The sequence below is a fragment of the Platichthys flesus genome, chromosome 21, assembly GCF_949316205.1.
Source record: "Platichthys flesus chromosome 21, fPlaFle2.1, whole genome shotgun sequence".
In the NCBI taxonomy this organism is placed as follows: Eukaryota; Metazoa; Chordata; class Actinopteri; order Pleuronectiformes; family Pleuronectidae; genus Platichthys; species Platichthys flesus.
This window is the reverse complement of record NC_084965.1, coordinates 2,578,972-2,605,289: the sequence shown is the minus strand read 5'-3', so window position 1 is coordinate 2,605,289 and position 26,318 is coordinate 2,578,972. Positions and strand designations below refer to the sequence as shown.

The 26,318-nt window shown below is 44.0% G+C and overlaps 1 protein-coding gene across 1 annotated transcript in view; it reads right to left on the bottom strand.

Annotated features, from left to right (window-relative positions):
* The window catches only part of LOC133932835 (cadherin-18), a 70,997-nt gene that overhangs the window by 40,398 nt on the left and 4,281 nt on the right, over positions 1-26,318 (bottom strand). Inside the window, exons 2-3 of the mRNA XM_062379700.1 lie at positions 13,367-13,945; positions 421-715 (exon numbers count right to left, since the gene is read on the bottom strand). Coding sequence (XP_062235684.1) covers positions 421-715; positions 13,367-13,597 — 526 coding nt within the window. The 5' untranslated portion in view covers positions 13,598-13,945. The remainder of the gene's footprint in view (positions 1-420; positions 716-13,366; positions 13,946-26,318) is intronic.

Below are 26,318 nucleotides of genomic sequence, written 5' to 3'. Positions count from 1 at the left end.
AGGGGATTGCTGTGGAGGAACTATTGAGTGCTTTATAAAGACCTGCCCACCCGGGGAAACCGCCACAGCCCCGCAAAACAAAGATGAAATACAGGACCCGGCGGGCTTACCGGAGATCAGCCATTCTGCAGAGCGCCATCACAGGAGGGACAAACCAGTGCTGCTCGGGTTAATAACATGTTTGATCCCTGTGTGCACCACTAATACCTTCTTTAGAAACATCCGGCAGCTGCTCTCGCTCATGAGTTCACACGTAAGCGTGCCCGGGATGTAAAGTCACAGGTCTGGCTACAATGACTTTATTATAAACATGGAGAATATCTAAGAATCGATAAGAGAACAAAACTCAACCAGGTCAATTAAAGGCAGAATGAGGAAAGCGATCATCTGAGGGTCCGTTTCCACTGCAGCAGTACTCACCCACTTCAGACATCTCCGGCACCGACGCCTCAAAGGGTCCATCTGGAAATCTGGGTGCATTGTCATTGATGTCTTGCACTTTGATGATGAATTCCGACTTTGGTTCCAGGGCCTCCTCTGTGTAGCGGTCCAGGGCCTGTGCATGTAGGACGTAATGCGTTTTCCTTTCCCGGTCCAGGCTCTTAGTGGCGTGAATATCTCCTGTCACCTCGTCAATGACAAATATCGTCCCGGCTCCCTCGCCGCTCAGGATGTACCTGACGGACCCGTCACCTTTATCCGAGTTCGAGTGAAGCTGGGAGGAAAAACCACAGAGAGAGAGAAAGAGAGAGAGAGGGGAGGGGGGGTTGTGAGTACAGAGCAAACATAACTTCTGAAGGTTGTTTTTGATTCACGGTTTCAGAAGATGATTCATGGTTTTTACATTTAAATTGGTTGTAATGAACTGGTGAGAAACAGCTGCAGGTGAAAGGACTTCTACTACATTTGTTTTCATACAAGTGGTGGACTCGATATCATATAAGGTAATTAAAAGTGTATTTTAAATAGCTACAATAAAACATTAGGTTGTTAGATCCGGTATTTTTTTTTACCTCATTTCATATTTAACATCTTTTCGATCAATATATAGCTTCACATCAACATTTATGTATCAGTTCTAACCTGATTCCAGAAGAGGACATTACAGACATTTCGATAACGCTACACTTTACAAGTTCATTTCTGAAAAAAGAAAACTGCAGTTTTAAAACTAATGTACTTTAAAGATGTGGTTTCAGATGTGCACACTCGCCAAAGCCTGACCCGGCATTGTCAGCACTGTTAGCGTCAAGTTGATCTCCTATACCCTGATATAATCTACAAAGTGGATTTAGAATATCCTATAGTTTCTATAGAACTCTCCTTTGCAGCAGTACTGTGATGCTCAGACTATTCTTCTACTTCAAAAAACTCCTAACATCCAAATCCGACATCGCTCTATTGAATACTCTGCTCTGAGGCTCGACTGTACCCGCGCATCGCAGAAGAAATGCATCTTCAGAGATTAAAGTTTCGGGGGTAAATCCTTACAAGACGGTTAAAGATGGCAGAGCGCTGCCTTGGTTCTCACCAGGCGAGGGAGGAATAAAGGACAAACCCAGCCACTTGTTCAGCCATAATTGATACCGAGAGGATTAGGACTTTCATGCCAATCGCTCAGCTGGGGATGCAGTTTTTAAACTTTCAAATGTATTTAACAATACCACGGAATCGTGAAAACCAGGGCACCACCAGCGTTTGAACAATTTCATTTCACCCATGAATAAAACATGTGGAGAAATATATATATTTTTTTTTTCACCGCTGAACACAACAGATCCATTTTCACTGTGCACACGCAACCCTTTACATACTGGTGGCTTTTTGTGCTTCATATTTGTAGGTGCACATCAATGAGCTGTGAGCATAACCTTTGAATAGTGTTCTGTCTCCAGCAGGATTTATGCTATGCACGTGCAGCAAATGAATAATTCATCGCTTGTATGTAGCAGATATGTTCTTTCTCCCTTTATGATATAAATATGTGCAGATGATCATGGAAGACTTTTGTAAGCAAAGCACCCAGATGTATCAGGGGAGGAGAACAAGGTTAAATGAAATAAAATGGAAACTCTTCAGTTGAATGCCAATTTGTTTATATACACTAAAATATTAATCTGAGGTCATTTTCACAAGCTTTTATGACATTGTTTACATCTTTTGGTGTCTGATGTTGGCGCGTTGTCAATTAAACGATTGTATTTGTTAACTTAGTGGAATGAAGTGTTTGGAGAAACATGGTCTTTCTGTTTTCTAAAGAAAATGTATTAACTAGTTCTTTTAAAGAAGCTCTCAAATGTTATATGTGTTCAGAAAAGTCTGCATCAAACAAGGAAGGTGTGAAAACAAATTATCACGTAAAAATAGAAACAGCAGCTCCAGGTTGAACCAAATCTTTCAAAAAATTCACATTAAATTAAAAATATGTTTTTTTCATGTAATAAACTGCAGCCCTCCTCATATGTGAGTCAATTTTTTACATCCAACCCAATTTCTAAATCCTCAGCCATAGATGTGCCGTTTCAACAAAGCCTAATAAGTCAACAGAAATAGTAACTCAATTAATCTGGTGATTCATGATATGTGGAAATTGAGCGATACATATTTTTCTCCATCTAAATTACACATAATGATTTAGATGCTAGTTTTCCTGTACAAAACACAACTGGCACCCCCCCCCACGGCGACTCGTTCATGAATCCATCTGAGCTGCTCCGTCCCTGAATTGGGACACAGTCTACTTTTACACTAACCCAAATTTAGAATCAATTAATCACCATATTGCCCGGCTTTATTTAGACCATAAACCGCTGAGCCTTTTATCGACCAAGGATTGTTATATGTTGTGTTTCTTCCTTTCTGTCCATTGGTTACATAATTAATCGTGAGCCTCTGCAAATTCTTCACCCGACCTCGATCACACAGCTGAGACACGACATGAAGAGAAGACGTGTATACCTATAAAGTCCATTAGGAGACATGTGCAGTGGAACGACTCATTGAAGAAGCTGGTGTTGCCTCATCGCCCCGGTGGCTCCGCTCCGAACAGCCAGGGTGGATTTTCCATTCATTTAATATTGAGAAGAACCAAAGACGTTTGCATTTATAAACTTTTTTTTAATTTTAAATGAAATGCAAAGCCATACACAGAGACACAAGTTACCTAACAGGTTGAACATCCAAGGTCCTCGGGCCGCGTCTAATCAAAGCCTGGACTTGCAGATAAATGATTAATTAGAAAGCCTCTGTTGATTGCAAGGCTTGATGAGAGCAGACCGTCCTCTGCGTGGAAAATACCAAGCCTGTAATTACACGAGGAGTCAAAGATCCTGTTGAATCAGGTAGTTAATCAGCTGCTGCATTGAAGCAAAATGAAACACGGCCACCAAAAGGAAGGAATCAGGTCGTGTTTGCAGATATCTGTGGCCGCTGTGTGCCGGCCAAATTACTGTGTTGACATGTTTCGGTCCCATTTCTGCACCGGGAAATATCGGTTCAAATAGTTTGATGGTCTGAACCTGCCCATAAAACTGAATCATTTCAAAACAGAGAGCAGAAGTCGGTACGTGAGGGCAGGTAGCTTCCACAGCCACGAGGAGGATGAATCCACTCCAGTCCGGCAGCGCTTCGTGAGCTGCGGCCCGTAAATGGAGTTTTGCCTCCGGTCAGAGTTCTAATTTAGCCGATGTCTTCCTCCGCGAGAGCCGATAAATCAAGATCGGCAAAGTGCGGAGCAATGATGCATATGGCGACTGCTGCCTGCCCAAATCTATGGGTGATAAAAGTGTCAACAGGTTGCGCGCCATTACACAAACATCCCGAGCAGCAGAGAGCGGAACAATATGAAGATACAGGAGGTTGGAATGAGGGAGGAGTTACTGAGTGATAAGGATGCAGCTGGATCTCCAGTGTTTCCAGGTGGGGCTGCTGGGTTATTTAATAATAATAACAATAATCCAGTAACACTATGTTGTGGTCCATTGTGTTGTCATGATAGACAAACTATGTCCAGCCTTCATCATGTTGCTCTCGGTGGTTTAAACTCTTGTCAAATCAAAACCATGTAACTTTCTTTTCTTCGATTAGCAGCTTCAGAAACAGTCTGATATTTTTCTGTGAATATGGAGAAGGACTCCTCTCTGATTCCAGCTGCTCACCCTGAACGCTCGGTCTGAGTAACCTTCGTGAGTGGGTACGAGGTTGAAGAGTAAAGATGAGTTCATCTCTAATATTCAGAAAGAAACTTTTTAAAACATGAAGGATTCTAGACAGATTTTGGTGAATTTGTTACAGCTGCAGCTCCTCTGGTTCAGGAAACAGAGGATCATGGGTAATATCCACTTTCAGCCAGTGGGACTATTCAGTCAGGGTTTTATCTCTACACCAAAACAAATAAATCATTTGGACCGACAGAATGAATCAGCACATGTTGCTATATAAAAGTTGCATGTTGTTGCTTTTCGTAATTATTCTATTTATTTATCTATTCACTGTCTTGCATGATGTATATTGTTTATTGATGAATTGATTTCCAGGAACTTGTATGTGACGAATGAGAAACCTTCAGAATGAGCTGGTTTATGATCTGATCTTCATAAGCAGACAATCACAATGTGCTGGTGACATTAACAACACAATTACAATCTGCTTTATTGAACAGACCTGAACCTCTGCAGTGCTGCAGCACCTTTGGATTTAATAACAGTCCAAATCTCCTCTGGCAGCGATAACCTCACACGAGAGCTGGAGCTCGCTGCAGATCCGATCTGCACAGTGTTCGAGAGGAAATGGAACATTCCTCCTGTGGAACAGCTCCAGCTCAGACGTACTCTGATGGTATTTGCTGTGAACGGCTCTCTGAGGTCACTTTCTACTTTCTCTATTGGGGTAAGGCTCAGGGTCTGATAGGGTCAGCCCCGAAAGGCGGATTCCTTTGTTGGAAATCATTCTCTATTACATTTATTTCAATGTTTACTGCAGTATGAATTTGAGAATTGATTTCTCCCCATAATGATGAACAGCAGCCCAGAGTTATTTCCATTTATACTTCACCCACTATTCAATCCTAGTTTCATCAATCCACAGTTTAATTGTCGAGGGTTAAGTAGTTGACATACGTGACGTGTTTTTGAAGAGAGACGTCTTCTTCATGATCGGCATCAACCAGCTCCAGTTATTATTATTATCTTGAGCCTGAAGTTGCTGCTCGGGCTGTTTCTAACCTCACGGAGCGTTTCTGCGTGAGGCCTTTGGATTCATCTTAACAGGACGCCCACTTCCAGGGAGAGAAGCCAGAGACCAAAATCTTTTTTTCTCCTTTTATTCCGAGCTCGTCTCTGTAACTGTGGACTGATGAATATTTAAACACGTTGAAATCACTTCCAGCTTCATGCAAATCAACACTTCTTGGTCGCGAGTCTTGGTCGCGAGATTTTTGTGTGAGGAAGTTTTTCACGTCAGCAGTTGCTTGTAGAAGTCGATAACGCTCTAATACAGACCTCCTATCGTTAATTATCTATTTCCACCCTCTGCGTATTATATATTAAACATAGCAATTTGATCCAGATAATGTGCACTGCCAGTATTCCATAGGACCTCGGCTCCTCAGCAGCACTTTGCACATGTGCTCAGCTCACAGTCAGTTATTACCAGCACTCAGAGAAATGAGTCCGAGAGCGGTCGGAGGTTGTGTCGCTCATGCAACTCAGTCACTGCCATGAGATTCTTTACCAATAAACTGATGTAGAATCTATAATCTTTGTAGAAGGCAACTTTATCTTATGGCAGCTTCACTGTAATTTATCATCAATTGATTATCTGGTCAAAAACAATATCTGTAGATGTCATGTTGGGATTCAGCACAGATCCTTTCCAGCATTTAATAGAAGATCCATACATCCATCGGTCAATTCCATCACTCAAGCCTACGGATAATGAAGTCTCCAATTATCCAGTAAAATAACAAATAGTAAATATAAGGGTAAAGACAAGAAGCTGAGGTATTGATACGAGTTTATAGATCTAATATTGATAGATACTTGATATACTCCCCCGGCTGTGAGCAGAGAGAAACAGGCTCCGGGTGAATTCCTGTCACATGATTTCAAACACGAGGCTCAATTTCTTTGCTGCTGCTGCGTTTTTCAGCTCGGGATATTTTATTTATACTTCATTAATTTTGATCATACAGGAAATGTAATGACTCTCCCGCCTGTGGTAGGTAGTGTGTGGTAATTTTGTTAATCTGAAGATATGAGCTTTAACATCAGGACTAGTGTCCGGCCAATACAATCGACGAGGAATGGAAAAATCTGATGAAGGTGAATTAGGACCTCGGCCACCGAGTTGTTTTGTCGTCTCCCAACCCCCCCCCCCCCACAGACTTAGAGGAATCCTTTCCCTCCACAAGATATCACAACAAGGGATTGTCTATTATCTCCCGGTCTCACGGGTGACTTTATTAAAGACTAGTGGAAGAGATGACTGGCATGTGGCTGGCGGCTGGCAGCTGGCAATGCATTTCTGAGGACTTTAAAGAGATCAGCAGAGTCTGGGGGCTTTAGAGTCACCGGCAAAAAAAAACACTCCACAATCTCAAGGTGAACCTCACTTATAATTTCATCACACCGCCCAGAGGAGCAGCTGGATCCTGACTTTGTTTTGTCAGCAACCTGCGTGGCTCTGGTGTTTTCTGGCTCTGTGTGCTCATTGTGTAAAAAGTGGCCTTAAAATGTGTTCACAAGCTAATTGGTGCTTACAGCCCGACAGTTTATCTTTGGCTGTGTTGTACCACTTGTCAGGTGTCTAAGTCAATTAGGAGGAGAGAGAGGAGATTTGAGGAAGAGAAGAATCCTTTTAACCCGAGAGAAATCCACCGACCCGACGCTGCAACATTGAACTGGTGTGTTCTACCTGGGAGCCAGTGCTGGGTAAATATAATACAGCTGCAGGGTCAGACCAGTGGATACAGACCAGAGCTGAAACATGTGATTTTAGTTAGTTTCACATCCAGTGAGTCAGAGTTGATGGAAAATTATATATTGAGAGTGGAATTCACATTGATACGAATAAGTAAATGTACCTTTACTAAAATAATTAGAGTACAACATAACAAGGTTTAAAAATAATATAAATACATGCTGCTATAAAAATAAACTAGTAATTTTCTTTTGATTGTTTGCATATGAGCCATTACTGGTTTCTACTGCATCATGCACATATATTTAATATTTAATATGTGAAATGATCTCAGCAAGCTGCCACATATTGGAAATGAACTGCCCACTAGAGTCATTAGATATTTATGTTTTCAGTAACTTTGAAAGTCTTACTCAGTAAATACAGATTTATAATGGGATGTTATTATTATTACCAGTTTATAAATATGGCTAAATTGGTTAATTAGTAAATATTAATACATAAATGATCACAAATAAATGATCTATATTTGAATTTAAGAATTCTGAATGAAGTACTGATGCATTTTTTTAATGTTTTACCCGCGTAAAAAAAAATGAAGTGAAGTAAACTGGACCAAATATCAACGTGTGACAACTAATTTACAGAATCACCACTGAACCTGTTCACCCGTCAGCAGCTGAAACGTTCGACTCCATTCAGCGGCCAGAAAAAACAATATGCAGCAGCTTTAACTCCTGATTTAGTCATAACAATCGTGCCAGTTACTCAGTCCCTGCCAAATCCTTTTATTTTCCTGCTGCACACAGACGGAGCGGTCTGACCACACGGCGCCTGATCATCATCCAAGCGGCTCAGGAGTGGCTTCGGCTCAAATAAACTCGTGTCCTTTTGCAGGTCAGAGGCAAGAGAACTCCTGAAACTGCTGGAGAACTTCAACAGAGCAGGGAAAATACTACTTCAGGACTACATGACGTGTAACACAATCTTCCTGATTACACACAGGCCCCGGCTGCAGACACACTCTGCTGAGTGCCGTCCTGATGCATTATTAGCTGCTACACAACTTGACCTTCATCTATTTTGCACCTCCACTTGTTTTCGCTCCTTAAATGGCTCTGTCCTTTCCGTCGTGCAGATCCTGATAAGGTATGTGCCTGGTTGGACTGCATCACTGCTGAATGCCCTTTGTAATCGCTCGGTGGTGCTCACCGCTCAGATCCACATAATGTGCCTCGCCAGCCCCGTCTGCGCGGTTAGGTCCACTCATTAAGAGCTGTGTGTGTGTGTGTGTTTACTACACGTTTGTCTGGTTGGTGCACGTGTCTTCTTTAGCATGACATGCACTGATCTCCTGCAGCCCCGTGCACACACTACAAATAGCCTCTCTTTGTTTATCTGCGTGTTCTGGGTTGTGCTTTCACAGCTTCCGCAGTCAGACCAGGCGGCAGGCGGACGAGCTGCGGTGACATTTTACTTTCAGTTGTTTTCCTCCTGAAAGATCCATCAGAGCTGCATCTCTGTAATGTTGGGCCGAGGCCTCGCCGACGCTCAGCTGGCGGTGGGAGTCGGGGAGCGGAGGGTTTACTCCATCAACAGTGTGCACGGCGAGGGGAGCGGGGGAGAAGGAGCAATGAGCAGAAGACGTGCCCGAGCTGATGATCAGTGCCTTGGCTTCATATTTGCAATTAGTGAAGGGGGGTGGGTTCGTTTTTTGTGATTAAATCTCAGCTCTTACACTTCACTCGAGAGGACTTAATCACTTTTTATGTGGGCATGCCTGATTGTCTGATTATCACCACATATCACCAATCAACTCCTCTGAGCACCCCCTTCTCCTCGATTGATTTGTTACAGTCACAGTAAACCCTGATGATGGAACGCCAGCCTAATGACCATTCATCAACAGACAGGGATGAGAGGGAGAGCTGGAGACGTGCCACTGATGCACATCACAGAGATCCGCCCTAATAGTTGTCCTCTACTTTGACATCTGCAGAGGATGGGGGGGTGGAATGAATTGTAGTCTTCCTAGCAGGATGGTTGACTTCTTGATGTGCAGTAATGAGATTATTAGGGTTTGCGGATGTGACTCTCGACACTGGTTTTAATGGCTTTGCCTCTAACTGCTGCTAAAATGTAACATTAGTGTGAGACGGGCATGAGAGCGTCGGCTGATGGGCTCTGGGAAAACATGACGTTCCTGCCAGCGAGCGGGGGGGGAAGGTTTAGTCTCAAGTGTCTGAACGGCGCTAATTTGTTCGAACATTTCAGTCAGAAGACAGAGCAATGCACTTTGGAAATGACGCACGCTCCTGAACACACAACTCACGTGTGTGTGTGTGTGTGTGTGTGTGTGTTTTTATCCTGCAGATGTGGGAGTGAAGGATGTTAAAATGTTATTCACCTTGCTCAGCTTTGTGGTTTCTCCTCCTTTGTTTCGGTGAAGAGTGAATGTATCAAGGACGCAGCAGCACAGAAACATTTCTATCCTCTGACCGAACATTCCTCAGTGATTCATTCTGATAGTTATTCTTTGTTTAAAGATTCAAGTCTGCAGCTCCTTCTCTACGAGGTAGTGAAAGGGTTTTTAGTGTCTTTCAGCAGATGCTTTGGTTTAATAATCACCAATTTCACTGTTTGGTCCCGATAGTGGCAAAACCATTATCGATTAGCCAATAAGCCAGTTATCTGTCAACCAATATGAACCTCACAGACATATAAGTATAGGCCTTTAATACAACTTATAGTTACTAATACTACATATTTATACACTGTCTCATTACAATTAACAGTTAAATTGTGGCATATCAAGACTCAATGACATTTCTTTGACATAATGGTTTTGGGTTTATTATATATTGGCAGAGTATTCAATAAGAATAACTGCAATGATGATATATAATCTAATTATTAATTATTTATACTTTAGATTAGATTTTTGCTCCTGGTGAAGGTTTTGAACTCTTCATGAGCAGAGAACTTTGTTTCCAGATGTAGCTGCAGATGTTCTCCAGTGCTAATAAGCCCTGTATGATAATTGTCCAGTTCTGAACAGCAGCCTCAAGAAATCTTTAAAACTCTAACGCGACTAAAACCAGAAAACATGGAGTAAATACATCTGTTTGCAGCTTCTTAAATGAGAGGATTCACTTTTGTTTTTCTGTTTCAACCTAATTCTGAATAGAATTTCCTCAGTTTTTCGGACTGAAAGAGTGAATTAGCATAAAGCGTGGAGGTGTATCATTAATTCACTGTGTTAAGTGTTCCTGCTTCTCTGTCGGCCTTGAAACTGCATCTCTCTAAAAATACCACCTGCCTGTGTTAAGGGCTCCTCGGCACGTTGCACAGAACGCACGCCTCAGATCCGGTGTCTTTTCTACGTGATTAGTTGCTTGTGGTCACTCGATGTTTCCAGAAGGTCGATACTGACCTTGACTCTTTCTGAGGTGCAGCTGATTGGATGGATCGGCCTTATCTAAGCAACAGAGGGGCCATGATTTTTGGATTTTATGCTGGAATACTACGAATAATGAAGTATTTTATTCTTCTGTGCTGTTTTTACACTGTATGCATTTTATTTTTCTGCCCTTGTGTGATTGCATGAGTGCCGAGGATTTAACAGACATTTGATGCACCACAGCATCCTCATGCAATCTGAAGACAAGGCTTTGAGCTCAGGGAAAGTACCACAGGCTTTGCTAAGTATTTTCCTTAATTACCACATTAATCAAAAGAGTAATTAAACGAGAGCTTTGCTTGTAGGCCCACATGTAAACAATCACACTCTTCCTCACATATGTGCACATCTCATTTTTTCCATTGGTTTGTATTCCCACTGTTTACCGGATGCTCCACTTTCCAAAAACCTTGTATTTCATGTGACACCAGAGTGGTTTAGAACTGAGAAGAATCCAGTTTGCACTTCAGCTCTGTTTTTGTTTCATCTTCCTCTCCCACTGTTGACTTATTACTGTAAATACAACAAGACAGTTGCCTGATTCTGTCACAGCGCAATCCATTTTTAGATGTGAGAATAAAACATCCAGGTTCCTTTTCTTAGAGGTTGCAACTTTGCTCTGCAAATGAACACAGGATAAGACAAGAGGACTGTTCCTCCTGGTGTGCAGCAGCCGTTCTGTCAAATCCCACTCTATCTTAGCAGCAGCCAGAAACCAGAAGATGGTTTCTCTTCGTGGGTTTCTGACCGAGGATCTGGTTCAGTTTAACAAACAGCTGCAGACAGTTCACCGCAGCTCACACTCAGGGAGAGTTTGGCGGATTTGCATGCGTCTTCTGAAAATTACAATCCTGTCTGTAACCTGCCTGGAATCCCATCAAAGCGCCACGATGAGCTGAGTGACGTGAAGACATCCACACCTCCCATTGGGAGAGTGGGTTGACTCCTGTCTGGTATCTGGACGAGCCCTGTCCCCTGCCGAGCATTTGCGTCTCACTCATGCACGAAGCTGTCATTTCCCCAATGCATCCGCCCCCCCAGAAAGGTGTCACTGGGGATTATGGTGCCACCTCGGGGGGATTAAACATGTTCTTGACAGACTGGCCGCTTCACTTATCCCCAGAAGTTCCTTTATGCGAGAGGATCGGTAAAAAGTGCACGGAGCCTTCCCATGTCTTATATACTGTGGTATGGAAGTGTCGTGTTTGACCTTGCAAAGCCACAATTAGAATTCTGATTTAAAACTTCATATCTTATCATGAAAAGTCTGTTTTAAAGTGTCACATGTTTCTGATGAAAGCAATTATCCCTGTAGTGGTGATGTCCATTTGCAGCTCGCTAATGTCCAGAGTTTTTAATCAAGCAGAGGGAGGACGTACAAAAACAATACAGCGCTGTACGAGCAGAGTGCATTAATGATCCTCCTCCTCCTCCTCCTCCTCCTCCTCCCCTGTCTTCGTCTAATTAAGGGTCATTCTGTCTCCTGGCCACATTAGGACACAGCACACCAGTCCCAACCCACATAATTAAATATTTTTTTTTGTGCAAACCATCTGGAGACCTCATCTCTTTAAACATGCTTGTCAAATTGATTCCTTAATAATGTTTATGTTTCTTCTCAGTGCTTTATTATCATCCAGGATTAGCTGTTTATGTTTACTCTGCTTTCATCAGCAGCAGCGGCAGCAGCATCCCCACCACACACACACAGACACACACAGAGAACAACAACACCCTTAAGGTAGGAGAGGAGCAGATCAGCCAAGCAGCCGGCAAACCAAACAACCTGAACTTCAAAGCAGTGGATGAATTTAATGTTGGAATAAGCACGTCTGTTACCGTTAGTGCATCAGGTAGAAAGAAGGAAATCTTTGTGTTGACTAATACTCGGGACACATTGTCTGGTACACGCTGAAGGATTGTTTTTGTTGCCGCTGTGGGATTTTACGGCTCATTCATGCGTCAAATAATATTAGCAAAAACATGCCTCACCAGTGAATAGCCTTTTCGTTGCCACTTTGTCAGGCTCACGAGGACAATCACGAGGTTTATTCAGAAACCGACATATGAGGTGATATTTGCTCTCGTTGTGTGTTTTCCTTTCCTCCCTTGCACCCCCCCCCCCCCCGCCCAGAGCATGTCGTCCCTGCTTCTTTCATTTTCCCTTCAAACGGCTCTGTTGTTGAAATGAAGACATACGTGCAGTCAGAGGGGCGTCCTGCCTTTACTCATTCTCTTTCTCTCTGAGTGCAGTTGAGGGGATTAGCCTTTGCCTGAGTGCCTAGAATAATGATCACTGCAGCGGAGAAATACATTTTCACATTTCAGGAGATAAGGGCGGGCAATCTGCAAGCAGAGGACTTAACCAGCTCCCTGTGGCTTATTGTGGAGCTATCAGAAAAGTCACCGCGGCCACCGTCACCTCTGCAGAAGCACGGAGAGCACCCACTGCTCTCTGTCGCCTGTCACTCCGGAATGACACGGAAATGACGCTATGGCCCTATTTGACCTCTGGTTCATTTTTCTACAAAGAGATCAAATCTGGGACCATTTTCTAAAGAGAAACCAAATCTAATAGTTCAGTTCAAAGATGGCTTGATGTACAGGCCACTCTCACTTTCAATCTTATCCACTCGGCTTCCCGGAGAGGCCGGCGTGCTGAGAGGCTCCTTAACTACAGAGAATTAAACATTTTCTTGGACATTATCATGAGAGGAACTCGGTAGGACTTTGTAACGACAGAAAGGAAAAACAAACACCTCGACAAATGAGGACAGAATTTCCACATCAGAGGAGGAAGAAGCGTGTGCAATGCCAACGTGGCAGTCTACCTCAATGGAACAGCTTGTTCCTGCTGTAACCCACTTCTCAATAAACAAGAGGAGAGACAAAACTGCCAAGTAAGCTGTTCAAAAACAACTTCCCTGCATGCGCATCAAAAGATTTTGTGTTTTTTTTTTTCTGCAGTTGAAGTCAGTAAATTCCTACCTTTCCCACATACTGTGCTTTTGGTCCCATGTGTTCTTCTAAAACAAAGAACTGGTTCCAGATCCAGCCACGCTTAGGTCTGTGGTGCACCTCCGTCTCCCCGTTGGCCAGTCTGGTCTGGTTTCTGGACGGCACCCTGGAGGGGACGCGGGGACTCGCTCCATAGCACCTCTGGAAGAAGCAGAGGCACACCAGAAAGGGACAGATGCACGAGGTGGCGGATATCCTCATGGCGGCGCGCGCTCTTGTAAAGTTATCCCTGTATCCCGAGGTGGAGAGGTCCTCCCGCCACCACCGCCACAGCCACCACCACTGGCCACCGCTGCAGGCCTGTGATGTAGTCCAGGATAAAGAGGGATCTAAATCCAAACGAGGGAAACCGTGGTTCTGGTAGCTCCTCTAAGGTTCATGGCCCAAAAGCCGAGGGTTTATCAAAAAATGCAAAGAAAAGAGCCAGATGCGTTTACATTGTGGAATTTCCCCGGCTGTGAGATGCTCCGCAAAAAAAAAACCCGGACGTGAACTTCTGGGTAGTTCTACAGAGAGCAGAGGTTAATCCCTGGAGCCATGCTGGATTCCCTGGGAGAGAGAGACAAGGGGAGAGAGAAACACACAGTTAGAGATTAATGTGACGGATACAAGAAGCTAAATGTCCGCTAATTCCCTCCAATTAAATTGGAACTCATGAATCCTTTCAGATGAGGATGTGCACTTCAAACTGTCTGAAAAAATCCCTGCTTCAGTATTCCAGCCATTTTTTCCCCTCCATTATGCAGATGACACAAACTAGTTTGGACTTGAAGGAGTTATTGCTTTTTAAGGGCCGTCCGTGCACATGAGGTCACCGCACTGTTTGGTGAGTGATGCAGACACGTGAGGTCAGAGTCACGTATCACAGCAGAGCAGCGTTTGGCCCTGGAACTCAAAGGATGAGCTGGCTTCATTAAAACACATCTGGGGAAGAAGCATCTGGATGTTTTAACACGAGCGGGGCAGACTGCGAGACTCAGTGTGCGCCGCGGCACGCTGAATAATAAGTGTGGCAGGAAGAAATACATTTACTGTGATAAGCGCAGACATCAAGCCACTCAGACGTGGAGCGGGGGGGTGATTCTTAGAACGCACTGGGATGGAAAAGACAGAGGGAAACAGTTTTTCTAAATCAAAATTGTATATTGAAGGTGGCATTGAAGTAGTAAAAACAAACTGCGAGCTGTGTCGGGTTCCCGTGTTAGCGAGCACTCGAGTGAAGCTCGTCCGGCGCCGACTTTGCATTAAACGTGCATTGCAGCCCTGCAACTCCACTGAGGCATTCTGGAGGGTTAGATGTTATTTAAGTGCTGCTGAGGCGTCTCATCGCTGCTCGCTGTTCACTTATTTTCCTTTTCTGATGAAAGCAAATCGCATCATTTTGAACTGCTCTGAGACGCCTTTCAATGTGATTTAACAACGACTCGGAGTCTCATTAAAGTCGCTGTGCAGGAAGATTAGACGTCTTCCTTAACATCAGACCACGTCCAGGTGGAAATTGCATTGGTGGTAAAAGGAACACAGAATACTGGAACACAACCAGGCTCTGGTGATCACACTTTAAAACAGCCCTGCACCTGCTGGGTGACAAATGATTCTCCTCTCAAAGAGCTTTCAGCCGTGTTGACTGTGTGATAAACACATCTACCCATTGTTATTACGAGGGCTCCCCCTGAAAGTCACAGATGAAACCATCAGACCCCTCAGTGGAGCGAGACTCCTCTGGTTCTGGGGACATCACGGTCCCCTGAAGTGGCTGCAGAGTTTCCCACTGCCTCCGGTTGTCTTGTCTGCTTGAAGCAGCAGCACGCTCCGTTGTTAAGAGGTTAATAAAAACATAAAGCTTTTCAACAGCAACAAATATTTGATTTTGACTATTTATCTTCAAAGCTACAGAGACATGACAGGTACTAAAATGTCGTTCAGAATGACCACGACACCGACTGACTGGTCTGACCAAGAAGTGGGATTTAGTTTTGGAAACTTACCAATTCAAAATCGAAATAGTTAATTCCTTCCCTAAACTGCTGAAGCATGTAACAGATGTAGAACGCATGTTTTTCGAAATCACGCTCCATCTCTTTGTCAGAACCCGAAGGATCCTCGATGAAATGGATAAAGGAAATCCTACAGAACCTAAAGATAGTGGGAGTCACAGAGTAAGTGCCGTAAACAACAATCTCTTTTCGCTGACTCCCACCAGCTGATGCAGGTCTCAGGTGCGACCCATTGCTCCAGATGAGCTGGGGAACCTGTGACCTGGATCCTGATCTCCACATGATCTCTGTGGCCACAGCCATGTTCTAATAAGAGGTTAGATAGTTCCTTGGCTAAATGCCGACTCGGATCAGGGGTAAAATCATGACACAGTCTTATGGTGAGGGAGACTTCTGTTTCAGTGAATGGGCTTCATACGTTTTGGATAAATAATAAAAAATAGACATTAAAGCCCCCTTTTTCCTAAATACTCATTATCAGAAGAGGAAGTAACTCCACGCTGGAGCAGTGACTCGCAGCAGGAGAGTGGGTCGGCCGTTCAAAGTGCTGCGGAGTGGCAGCTTCGTGGGGATTATCCAAAGGACAAACACATCTATTTGATACTTAATAGGATATAAGAGCCGACAGACTTCACAGGCTGCTGCTCACAATGCATGTGACAACATCAGAGCCAAACCTTAAAACCAGACGCTAATGCAACTCACCACTGTCGCACACTCTGAGGGATAATCACTGATTCTTTATTTATTTCGTATGAATATAAATATTTGTACATATATATGGATTAAGATGTGCTTAGAACCCCCCTGACTAATCCCCATGTGTTATATATCTCTACATGCAAATTATCCAGCTCCACTATATCTGTTGTTGACTAAGTGCAGCCGTCGTAATGGACAATACCTGCTGCTGGCTCCAGCTGCACAAGTCTGTTCCACATCCACTTGGATTAAAGCAGCGGAGGATAAGTACTGAGGCAGACACTGAACATGTGTAATCTGGAGAAAGATCCTCATCTGCATAGGTAGAGCTCCACCCACACCCCTCAGTGGCTGAGGGAATGATGTGATGCCCTGCAGAGACGAGCCAGTGCAGTTCTTTTTACGCCTTTTCTCCAAAAATCTTTTTTTATGACTCAATAAAATCTTGATTCTACCTTTGGAACCAATTTCCCTACAAAGTCAAAGCACTGGCGAGAAAAATCGTAGGAACCTGAGTGAGTCAGGCTGCGTGTGTCAGAAGGAGAATATCTTTTTTTCCAGTGGTTTCACTTTAGCCTCCTGGGGCTCTCTTCAATCAGTCGCCTAATTGTCTGATTATCATGCTGATTCTGAGCAAAATACATTTGAGGGAGCCATGAAATCAACAGCATCTGGCTCCGTCAATGGAAATAATTTGCCCCTTTTATGTTGATGATATTGTTTTGAGCAGCCTGCTGCCCACGGCGTGTTTGTATATGTGCAGCGTTTAACAGGATGGGTTATGCACAGCGGCAGCCACTAGGATTGTTGGCAGGATGCACACAAGATGGCTACGTTCACATGCAATCCGGATGGTTCGGGTAATGCTGCTTTTACATATACTGTTTATACATCTGAGAAATGTAGTAATTTTCAACAAAAAAATAATAAAAACATATAAATGGACGACACGGTTGAGATGCTATATCTTTCCCACTGTTCTGCTGCAGTAAATATGCAGTCGAGCACTAAATGTCCCCAACAATTACAGTAGTTTCTCCTGTGTGAGTTAGGATGACTAAGAAAATCCTACCAGTAACCAGAAGGTGGGTGGTTTGATCCCTGGCTCCTCTTGTCTGCAAGAAGTGTCCTTGAGCAAGATACTGCCCCTGACGACTGTGCCTGCTGTGAGTGGATGGTGTGTGAGAGAAGAAGAGCTGCATGGATGTATGTGAATGGGTTGATGCGACTTGTAGAGTGAAGAGCTTTGGTAATATATATATAAGTAATGTGGATTCTACTAAATGTATTAATGATTAGCTGACGAAAACAGAATCTGTAATTTCAGAATCTATTTGCTGTGTTTCATTGTTTTATATACTTGTGTCTGCAGGGAATCAACCCTGTGATGTAAACAGTCCCAAGTGGAATAAGACTTCAGCTGTAGGATAGTCAGCAGTTCCCGCACGTAGCCGCAGCCACTGATGACACCGCGGGAGGTGAAACACTTAAAAAGCCAGAAAGATAAAGTAAAACGAAAGTCGGCGAGAGAGGGAGAGATGCCGGTTGGAACAGGCTCCCGTCACTCGCTGCTAATAGCTCATGTTATGGCCCTGCTGCTGCACGCTCACCCACTGCATTCGATTTCACAGCATCAGCTCTGTGCCGATGTCCAACACCAGATAGCACCGGACCGGGGGCAGGTCCCAGCACAGATCGCTGAACCTCTGTCTGTCTTCAGGCACAAGGAGGAGCAGCCAGGAGGAGAGACAACCACGGCACAGAGACTCTGTTGACTGTGCACCTCGTCCGAAAAGAACAAATACAAATATCTCTCCACCCGTTCACAGGGCGCGGGGGGGGGGGGGGGGGGGGGGGTGCTGCCTGTAGTCTCGGGTAATGTTTCGCCGAGCAACGCTGAGTAAACAAGAGGATTAAAGTAAATACAGGAAAATACAAACAGTAGAGGAGAAAATTAGTGACACGGCAAAATGCGCCGTGTTTGTCTGCAGCCGCTCGGTGAAACGTTCCTGAGGCCTGAGCACGGATGTGTGTTTCCTGCTGAATCAGACGGAGCTCTGCGTGCAGCTACAAGGATTCAACACAAATCCTGCATGTTCTGCTCTCTTCTCTACAACCATGAGGAAATGCATTTCTTATTGTAGGGGAGATGGTTTTACACATTTTAGAGTTCACAGACTGCAACGGGGAAAACACGATTTTGTCCAATATGATTAAACAAAGTAAATCAACTATAGTTGTATATGCTTTCGGCTGTGACCAACCCTGGTGTTTAATTTGCAGGATTAGCTACAAACAGATTACTAGTGCAGTGCCCTTTCTAAACCTGCCTGTCTGCCATGCACCTTGACCTGTGGTGATGCTGGATGCAGGTTTCCCATTGAGCCGTAACCAGTAAAGACCTGCTGCTGGACCCTGAAGCTGCAGAGGAGCTGCTGAATCACCTGACGTGAACGTGTCGTTGTCGTGATTGACAATTTCACTAACGCTGTTCTCTCTTTACTCAAAGTTTATTAATATTGAATTCATCCCATCCGTCCAAATTCACCAAATTCCACCTTTTGGTTTTTGAGATGCGAGCCACATACAGACGGAGATTTCTTGGATTGGTAGACGGACAAACTGCTGTAAAAATATCACACATATCACAGAAGAGGATTTTATTCTGAATCACTTGCTCACTTTCAGTGCAGAGCAATTTCAGCTCTGCATAAGAAGTTGTTCTGGTGAATATCGTCATAAACCTACAGAGTTAGTTTTCATTATCAGTCTGAATCAGTCATATTTGCACAGAGAACCATCATTTGGTTGGTCTTGATCATTATTCCTGGTTTATTTTTGATTTCTAGTACGTTGATAGTAACAGAATGAAAATGCCTCATGCATTCTTTCCCTGATTCACTGACAGTCACATCAGTTTGTCAGAGCTGTGACTGATCTGTTCCCGTTCTGTATTGAGCTCCTCTCGCCCGGAGTCTTTCGTGGGAGATCTGACCCGACTCATTGTTTGTGAAAGGAAGCAGATTAGTCTGATCAGCTCCTCGAGCCAGACAATCCCCTGAATGTGTGGCACACCCTGGAGGTTCCCGTGAAACTGGAGCAGACAAACAGGTTGCAGAGCCGTGCCAGCGATTCAGGGGCTTTAGCACGGCAGAATGTGGCACTTCCCGTCTTAGGAGGAAACGCACAGTGAATCCCGACTGATGGACTGCACGGTTTTAAGTGGTTCCACAAATACTGTCCTTTTTTCAGCTGTCATCTCTGTGTGAGGTCTGTGAGATACACAGTAGGATATGATCACCCCTTGTTGATCATATGATTCTGATCTCGTCAGGTTCATATCCCCCCACAGATGGTGTGATGAGGGTTTTGTCCACACAGCCACATTAAAATAGCTTTCACTGATGGAAGCTGTCTGTCAGGATCACACTTTTTCAGCTGGTGTTAAAACCCTTTGTTTCACCTTGGGAATATTGTTGGACCGGAAACACACTGCCTCCCGGGAAAAAACAGAAAATGGGTTTGGGATGAGCAGAGATCATCCCGGGAAAGGATGGAAATATATCTGTTATACGTCACAACAGCTACATCAAATTGTGCATACTTATAGAAGTAAGTACCCTAAACATGCAAATAGTTTTACAGTTCATCCTCAAATGATTCCTTAATCCTGATCCAGATTAGCACCTCATCTTTCCACCTAGTCTGGTAGTAATCCATGCAGTAGCTTTTGTGTAATCCAAAAAATCTACAGGGGGGTGGATACACATCATCCTGCGTATAGTAACTATCACTCAGCATCAGATCCGAAACGTCTCAGGTTCGAAACCCCGGCGTTACGGCCGTTCATCTATTCCCTCAGTCGGAGGTTTCTAAGTTCTTGGTAAATATAACTGCTACATGGACACACTGGATGGTTATATCCCCGGATCGGGCCGGGCGGGACATTAAAATGAACACTGTGATTAACAGTGGATTCCTGCTCACCTGATAAATCACTAATGAGGAAAATATTAATGACCTTCTCTGGAAAAGTGAGGGGAGCCGATCTGCGGTGTGCTGCAGCTGCTCGTCTGAAATATGAACCAGCAACTCGTCACACGTTCGCTTCACCTTCAAGCCCCCCCCCCCCAACCACCACCACCACCACCACCACCACCCAAAACTAATGGCATCAATCTCATTTCCTACCTGCTCCGGCTCTACACTACAACTCCACTCCATTTAACGAAAAACACATTAAACCTCCATTTAAGCACCTTCCCAGCAGCAAATGATGGATATTTTGTCTCTCTCACTCCGAGTTAACTTGAGCTCTGTTTTCCAACACCTGCAAAAATATGAGTTTCATCACGTTACATAACCCAGAACGTTCGACAGATGAACAACTTTGAGATCGTCTAATAATCACGACCCCACTCCCCTCGACTTGTCTTCTTGTCAAACAGACATCTGAGGAGCTGGGACTCGGCTCCGTCTTCTCGCCTTGGAAGGGAAAATAAATTTAGCTTTAAGGCTACAGACAATACAAATGTCTGGGTGACATTTTAAATGAAAATGGAAAAGTCAGGCTGTCAAACGCACTCGTGCTCCTGAGCATGAGGACAGTGAAAGGCCTCCATGAAAATTACAGCCCGAACGACAATTTGTGTGCCTGTTGTGTTACAGAATCCTGAAACACAACAGGCAGATTCTCCAACCTTGCATTTCCGTCTTTCTCAATACACTTGTGGGTAATTAAAAGAAATAAGCAGCAGGCTTTTAAACACAGATTAGGCCGGAAGGTAATTAGGCCCATTGCAGTAATGACTCCCACTGAGTCGTGTGGGCAGGATGGTGTGTCAGTCACCCCCTCCCACCATGTCTCCCAAAGTCAACAGCAACTTGTCCTTCCAGCGCGCTACCGTCCAAACGCCATCTGTCTTCACGCTCGGCTTTGATTACCACAAACCCAAAACGCAGCCCACCTCACACAGCTTGCCGAGCCAAAGGTTTCCAAGACAAGAGCCTCCGATGGGTTCATCTCCTCGTGTTTACAAGCCAAGTCAAACAACCTTAATTATTTTTGTCAGGGAGGAGTTCATCCTCAATTTTTTTTTGTTCTCCAAATTAGAGAAACACCCCTGTGCTCCACATCCCGCTATATGTTGTTTGGCTGCTTAATGAGAGCTGGGCGGGAGAAGGAAACTGTCCCATCTGTTGTGTGTTTAATGGCTGAATTCTTGAGCTCTCATCAGGCAGGATGGAGCAGACAGCACCCATCTGCCGGCCACTGCAGAGAGAGAGGAGACGCGCTTTTTCAACTCGCATCATCCTCATCATCATCCTCACCATCATCTCTACGATCCGACCGCAACGCTGCCCCACAACATCCAGACACGGGTCCATCAGAGTGATGTGCACGAGACCAACGGCCAACGCTAGAACGCAGCGCACCAACTCGAGCTTCCTCATCATTTATTCATTTATCTTTTGATTTACTTATTGAGTTAATGAATTCATTGTTCTGTAAAATGTAATGTCTTGAAATGTAAACGTTTGAGAGAGTAATTTATTTTCCTTCGATACCTGAAAAACCCTTTTTGGACAATTTTAGATGTTTTGGCACATTTTATTACCAAAGAGGTGATTGATCAAAAGTACCAAAGTTCAAAGATCTGTGAATCCACAGACAAGCCGAGCAGAGCGCTGCAGTCAACGGCTCTGGATCAGGAGGAACGACCCCAATGGGCTCCAAGTGTTTAAGGACACACACAAGTCGGAGCAGCCTTAGCAGAGGGGGTCTAAATCTAAGGTGATTAAAAGGCTGAATCACCTGATGACGCAAAGGTAAACATGGTTGTCAACCTCACATCCAGCTACTGCAGAAGACTCTCAATCCTATTCACCATCTTGTCCTTGTTCCAGAATGGCTTCACTTTTGGATAGTAAATGGAGACATGTACAAAACAGCCTATAAGTGTTGTTTCCTCTCATTTCAGTGCTGATGACAGTATAAATCGGGGCATTTATATATATATATGAGGACTCAGGTTGGGCAACTTGTTTACAAAAGGTTACCCATGAAGATGTAAAATCATTTTGCAGTCGTCCAAAACAATAAAATCACGAAATCCTCTAATTAAATAAGCTTCATAAATGACTTGAGTGATTCATGTAGCAACTGTTGATAAATTTCCACAAACCAATGAAGTGACTAATCCTTTCCGCTCCACTTGGGCGAGCCTCTCGTGCTTTGGGGATTGAGGTCGCCCGGCCCCGAGCGGGAACAAGAGGAAAGAGGAAAGAGGCCACCAGGTGGATTGAGAATGAAAATGTATTCATGTCCCCCCCGCAGCACTTGGTTCTCTTCATGTCTGCGAAGTCTAAATTCGGGGCCGAGGCAGTTTGGCAGGCTTCACACTTTTCACACATGCTGAAACACACGCAGAGCAGGTGGGCTTTACAACAAGGAGAGAGCCCCTGTGCTCTCATCCACAAAGTAGGGCTGAGGCTATTCACATTAGCATTTCATACACAGATAGGCTTGCTTCCCCGCTGCCAGGTAGATTCCCTCATGAGAGGTTGAAGTGCAGGAGATTTTAGGGGCTTCGCAGATGCTCACCACGCTGCTCTTCAGGTGCCAACAGAGGCTCGTGGGAGAGAGAGTGTGTGTGTGCGTGTGTGGGGTGTGTGTGTGTGTGGGGGGGGGGGATATGCCACCTCATTGTCCAAATAAAGAAAAAGCTGGTGATGCCGACGACAGCAAGAGAAGAAGGGGAAGGATGAATAGTCGCGGGGGAAGAGTTAGGAGAAAACACAGTATGTTGTGTGGGCCGGGGGGGGGGGGCGGAGGGGGGGGGGGGGGGGGGCGGAGTCGTGCATTCACACTCACACTGTTTTTCTTTTCTCTCGATGCATTTTTACCAACGCTGTCAAAATGTAAAAAAACCTGCTGCAGCATCGTGAGGGAAACAAACACACTCAGCTATTTACAGAAACCGGTTTCTGGTCCAAGTGAGAATCACGACTTTCTCACTTCAGACTCAGATTGAGATTCTCTCACACTTTGATTTCTGTTTCTCTAAATCACCCGTCCTTCTTCTGGTTCCTTCTTTCACTGTCGTACTTTAACAGATTGTTTTGAAGAGAGATTTCAGTACTGGGTTCTCTGAATAAGTGCAGTGAAATTAAAACAAATCAAATTCATTAATCTTTTGATCATCTCTGACCAGGAGTTTGTGTTTTAATTTGAATTTGTTTGTTTGTCAGCAGGATTACACAAAAACTAAGAGACAAATGACGACAGAACTTGGTATGAAGATGTGATATTGGTCACAGTACATTTTGGTGCTGATACGGATCAGGAGGCAGATCCAGGAAAAATAAGAAATTCTGAATGAAAATCAGGATCAAGTGAATTCAAACGTGACTTTCAGTTGATGATTAATCAAAACAAACTGTGTTTGGTTGAATTGCAGGAGCCATAATAATTGTGGAGCAGCCATAATAGTAGAAATGGTCAGTCTGACTTCTTCATGAACTTTATAACTGCATTTGTGAATTTGACTTCACTGCCTGTGCCTGTGTGGTGTTGGACTCGTCTGCCGGCGGTGGACCGGCTGACTCACTCTGGCAGATCCTCGTGTATCTTCACACTCCTGAGTATTGTAACTCTTTGGAATGTTGGTATTTTTGGATTGTTGATGTGTGTAGGTGTGTTGTCTACTGTCTGTCTGTTTGTGTGCTTTGTTTGTGGACTCAACGCCTTATATGGACAAATGAACTGTCCTGAATTGGATTCAACTCAAGCATCACAAGCTCACGTTGCCTTTGATAAGCCATAAATCCAAAATAGATTCAATTTGATGGCATCAAAGACTAAGAAAACATCATCTGACAAGTGTGAATATTTTGAATAATTGCCTTAGTATGTACTAACACAACTAAAGATTGTAACCATCAGTTAACTCATGAATCAATTGACTTTTTGAATAATCAAATGTGTGAAAACATATGATGTTGCATGTTGTTCATGTCCTAGAAGTGTACGACCTGGCAATCGGAGGGAAATCATATCCAGTGAAAATGGATTCTTGATGGTGTGGAGAGTTTGTAGTTGTGTTTACAAACCAGCTAGAACAGGATTCAATTGCTCTTTATGGAAATGATGAGCGATAGATCTCCAACCACATCCACAGGCACACTATCAATGTCATTCAAACAAGAGGCTTCATCACCATAAACATAAATAAACACTGGTGTTAGTGCCGACTGCTTGTCTAGATTAAAAATGATGGCTCCTGACCCAGGTTTTCTGACTCTGTTTAGATTCATTTCCCGCTCACACACAGAGCTGCTTGACACTTTGGCTCAGGAGTTGATGGTTTGGCAGCAGTGCACGGCCTCACCAGCAGACTACTCGGGACAGGGAAGCGGCCAGATGTTGTTACAAAGTGAATGGTTCAATCACAGTTCTGGAGACGGTTCTAAGAAAATCTACTCACACACACACGACACGACTCGACCCAGCTGGAACCCTCACAGCAACTGCATGAATTAAACAGCGATTGTGAAATGTAGTAAATGTGCAAATTGAAAAGATGCGTGTTGGCACTATCCTCACTCCTGCACTACACGTCCTCTGAAAGAATTGAACCACATTTAGGTCAACTGCTGCTGTGTTTATTTAATCAAATTCATTATTGACCCCAAAGCTTTTACAGACATTTTTTAAGAGGTGTTATTAAAATTCCAGCTGTCGTCCATGCAACCCCCCCACATCCCCTACGGGCTCGCCTCTTATCCACCTCAGATCTGTGATCAGTAGGGACGCCCTGTCCAGCTCCCCCCCCCCCACCCCCCATCCCACTCATAAATCTTTGACATGGTCCAATTAACATCTATCTCACATTTCCAGATCCCGGAGATGCACGTGAAGGCTGAGCAGCTCTGACAGGCGCACAGCACACTAATGTTTTATCAGTGAGACACATCGGGGGTTTCTCCTTTGCACCGGGACGCCGACGCCACTGACATGACAGCACACTCTGAGGCTTTTGTATTAAGAGTCCATGGAGAGCAATATCTAAAAAGGTAGTTAATGTAGCACAGCAGTTGTGTAATATCATAAATAATTCATGTGAGGTTTATCTTGAACCGCTGCTCATGAAAACCAGCCGTTTCTGACACAAAGAGGAATCAGGCGATATATTTTATGAAGAGATATTGAGTGAAAGTATTTGTTATCAGATTTCTTCTGAAACTTTTTGGAATATAACTCCTGAAAACAATTTTAATCCGAGTTTTGGATCAACATGTTCTGCTCAACACGTCTATTTATTCTGCGTACATCGCCGGGTATGAACGTGTTAGTGAAACGCCTAAAGCTCAGAATGTAAATCTAGAGGGGGATGAGGGTGATGAAGGATGTGCCCAGGTGAATCAAAACACAGGCGCCTCCTTGAAGAAGCTGAAAACCTCCCGGATGTGACCAAGAGGCAAATCCAACACCCTGACGCTTTTAAGCAGAGAACAAAACAAATACTCAGAGGCCGCCTGCAGGATCCCAGGCAGACACACGCTCAGCGATTACATAATGATGCTTCGTCCTTAAGAGCTATTTAAAACAAGGACAAGTCTCTGAGCAAACACTCACAAACGTGACATGGAAACCCGCCCCCCCCCCCTGCCATAATAGGACATTAACTATTCAAGCAGCATATTGGCAATCAAACAGCTTTGTCTTCACGGGCTTGCAGAGAACCTCTTTCCATAAAACGCTGGACAAATATGCAGATAGGGAATATTCTTATCTGCGTCCAACTGCAGCAGCAATTTCATTCCTTTCTTTTTTCACTTAACACATTTTTCTGCTACATCAAACTTTAAAGCAACTGCATGTTTTTTTCCTGTCTGCATTTACATCAAGCATTCCTTCAAACTCATTTAAAGTAAGCCTGTTCTTTATTTTAAATTTTTGTGTTAAATCAGACTCATCTCAAGCAGAGCGGGGCCATGTCTCGATGGATGGGGACGTGTTGTTCAAATGTAGGACACGTTCATCTACTTATCATAAATGACACGTATATTGAAGTCAGGCATCACATCTTAGATAAACATCATCGTGTATATCATGAATGAATCCATCACAAACTGGATATTTATGATTCATGAGGAATTATGATATTTTCTGGGTTTTAACGCGGCCGACTTCTTCATTTATTGTGTTCTGCTGAGGTCAA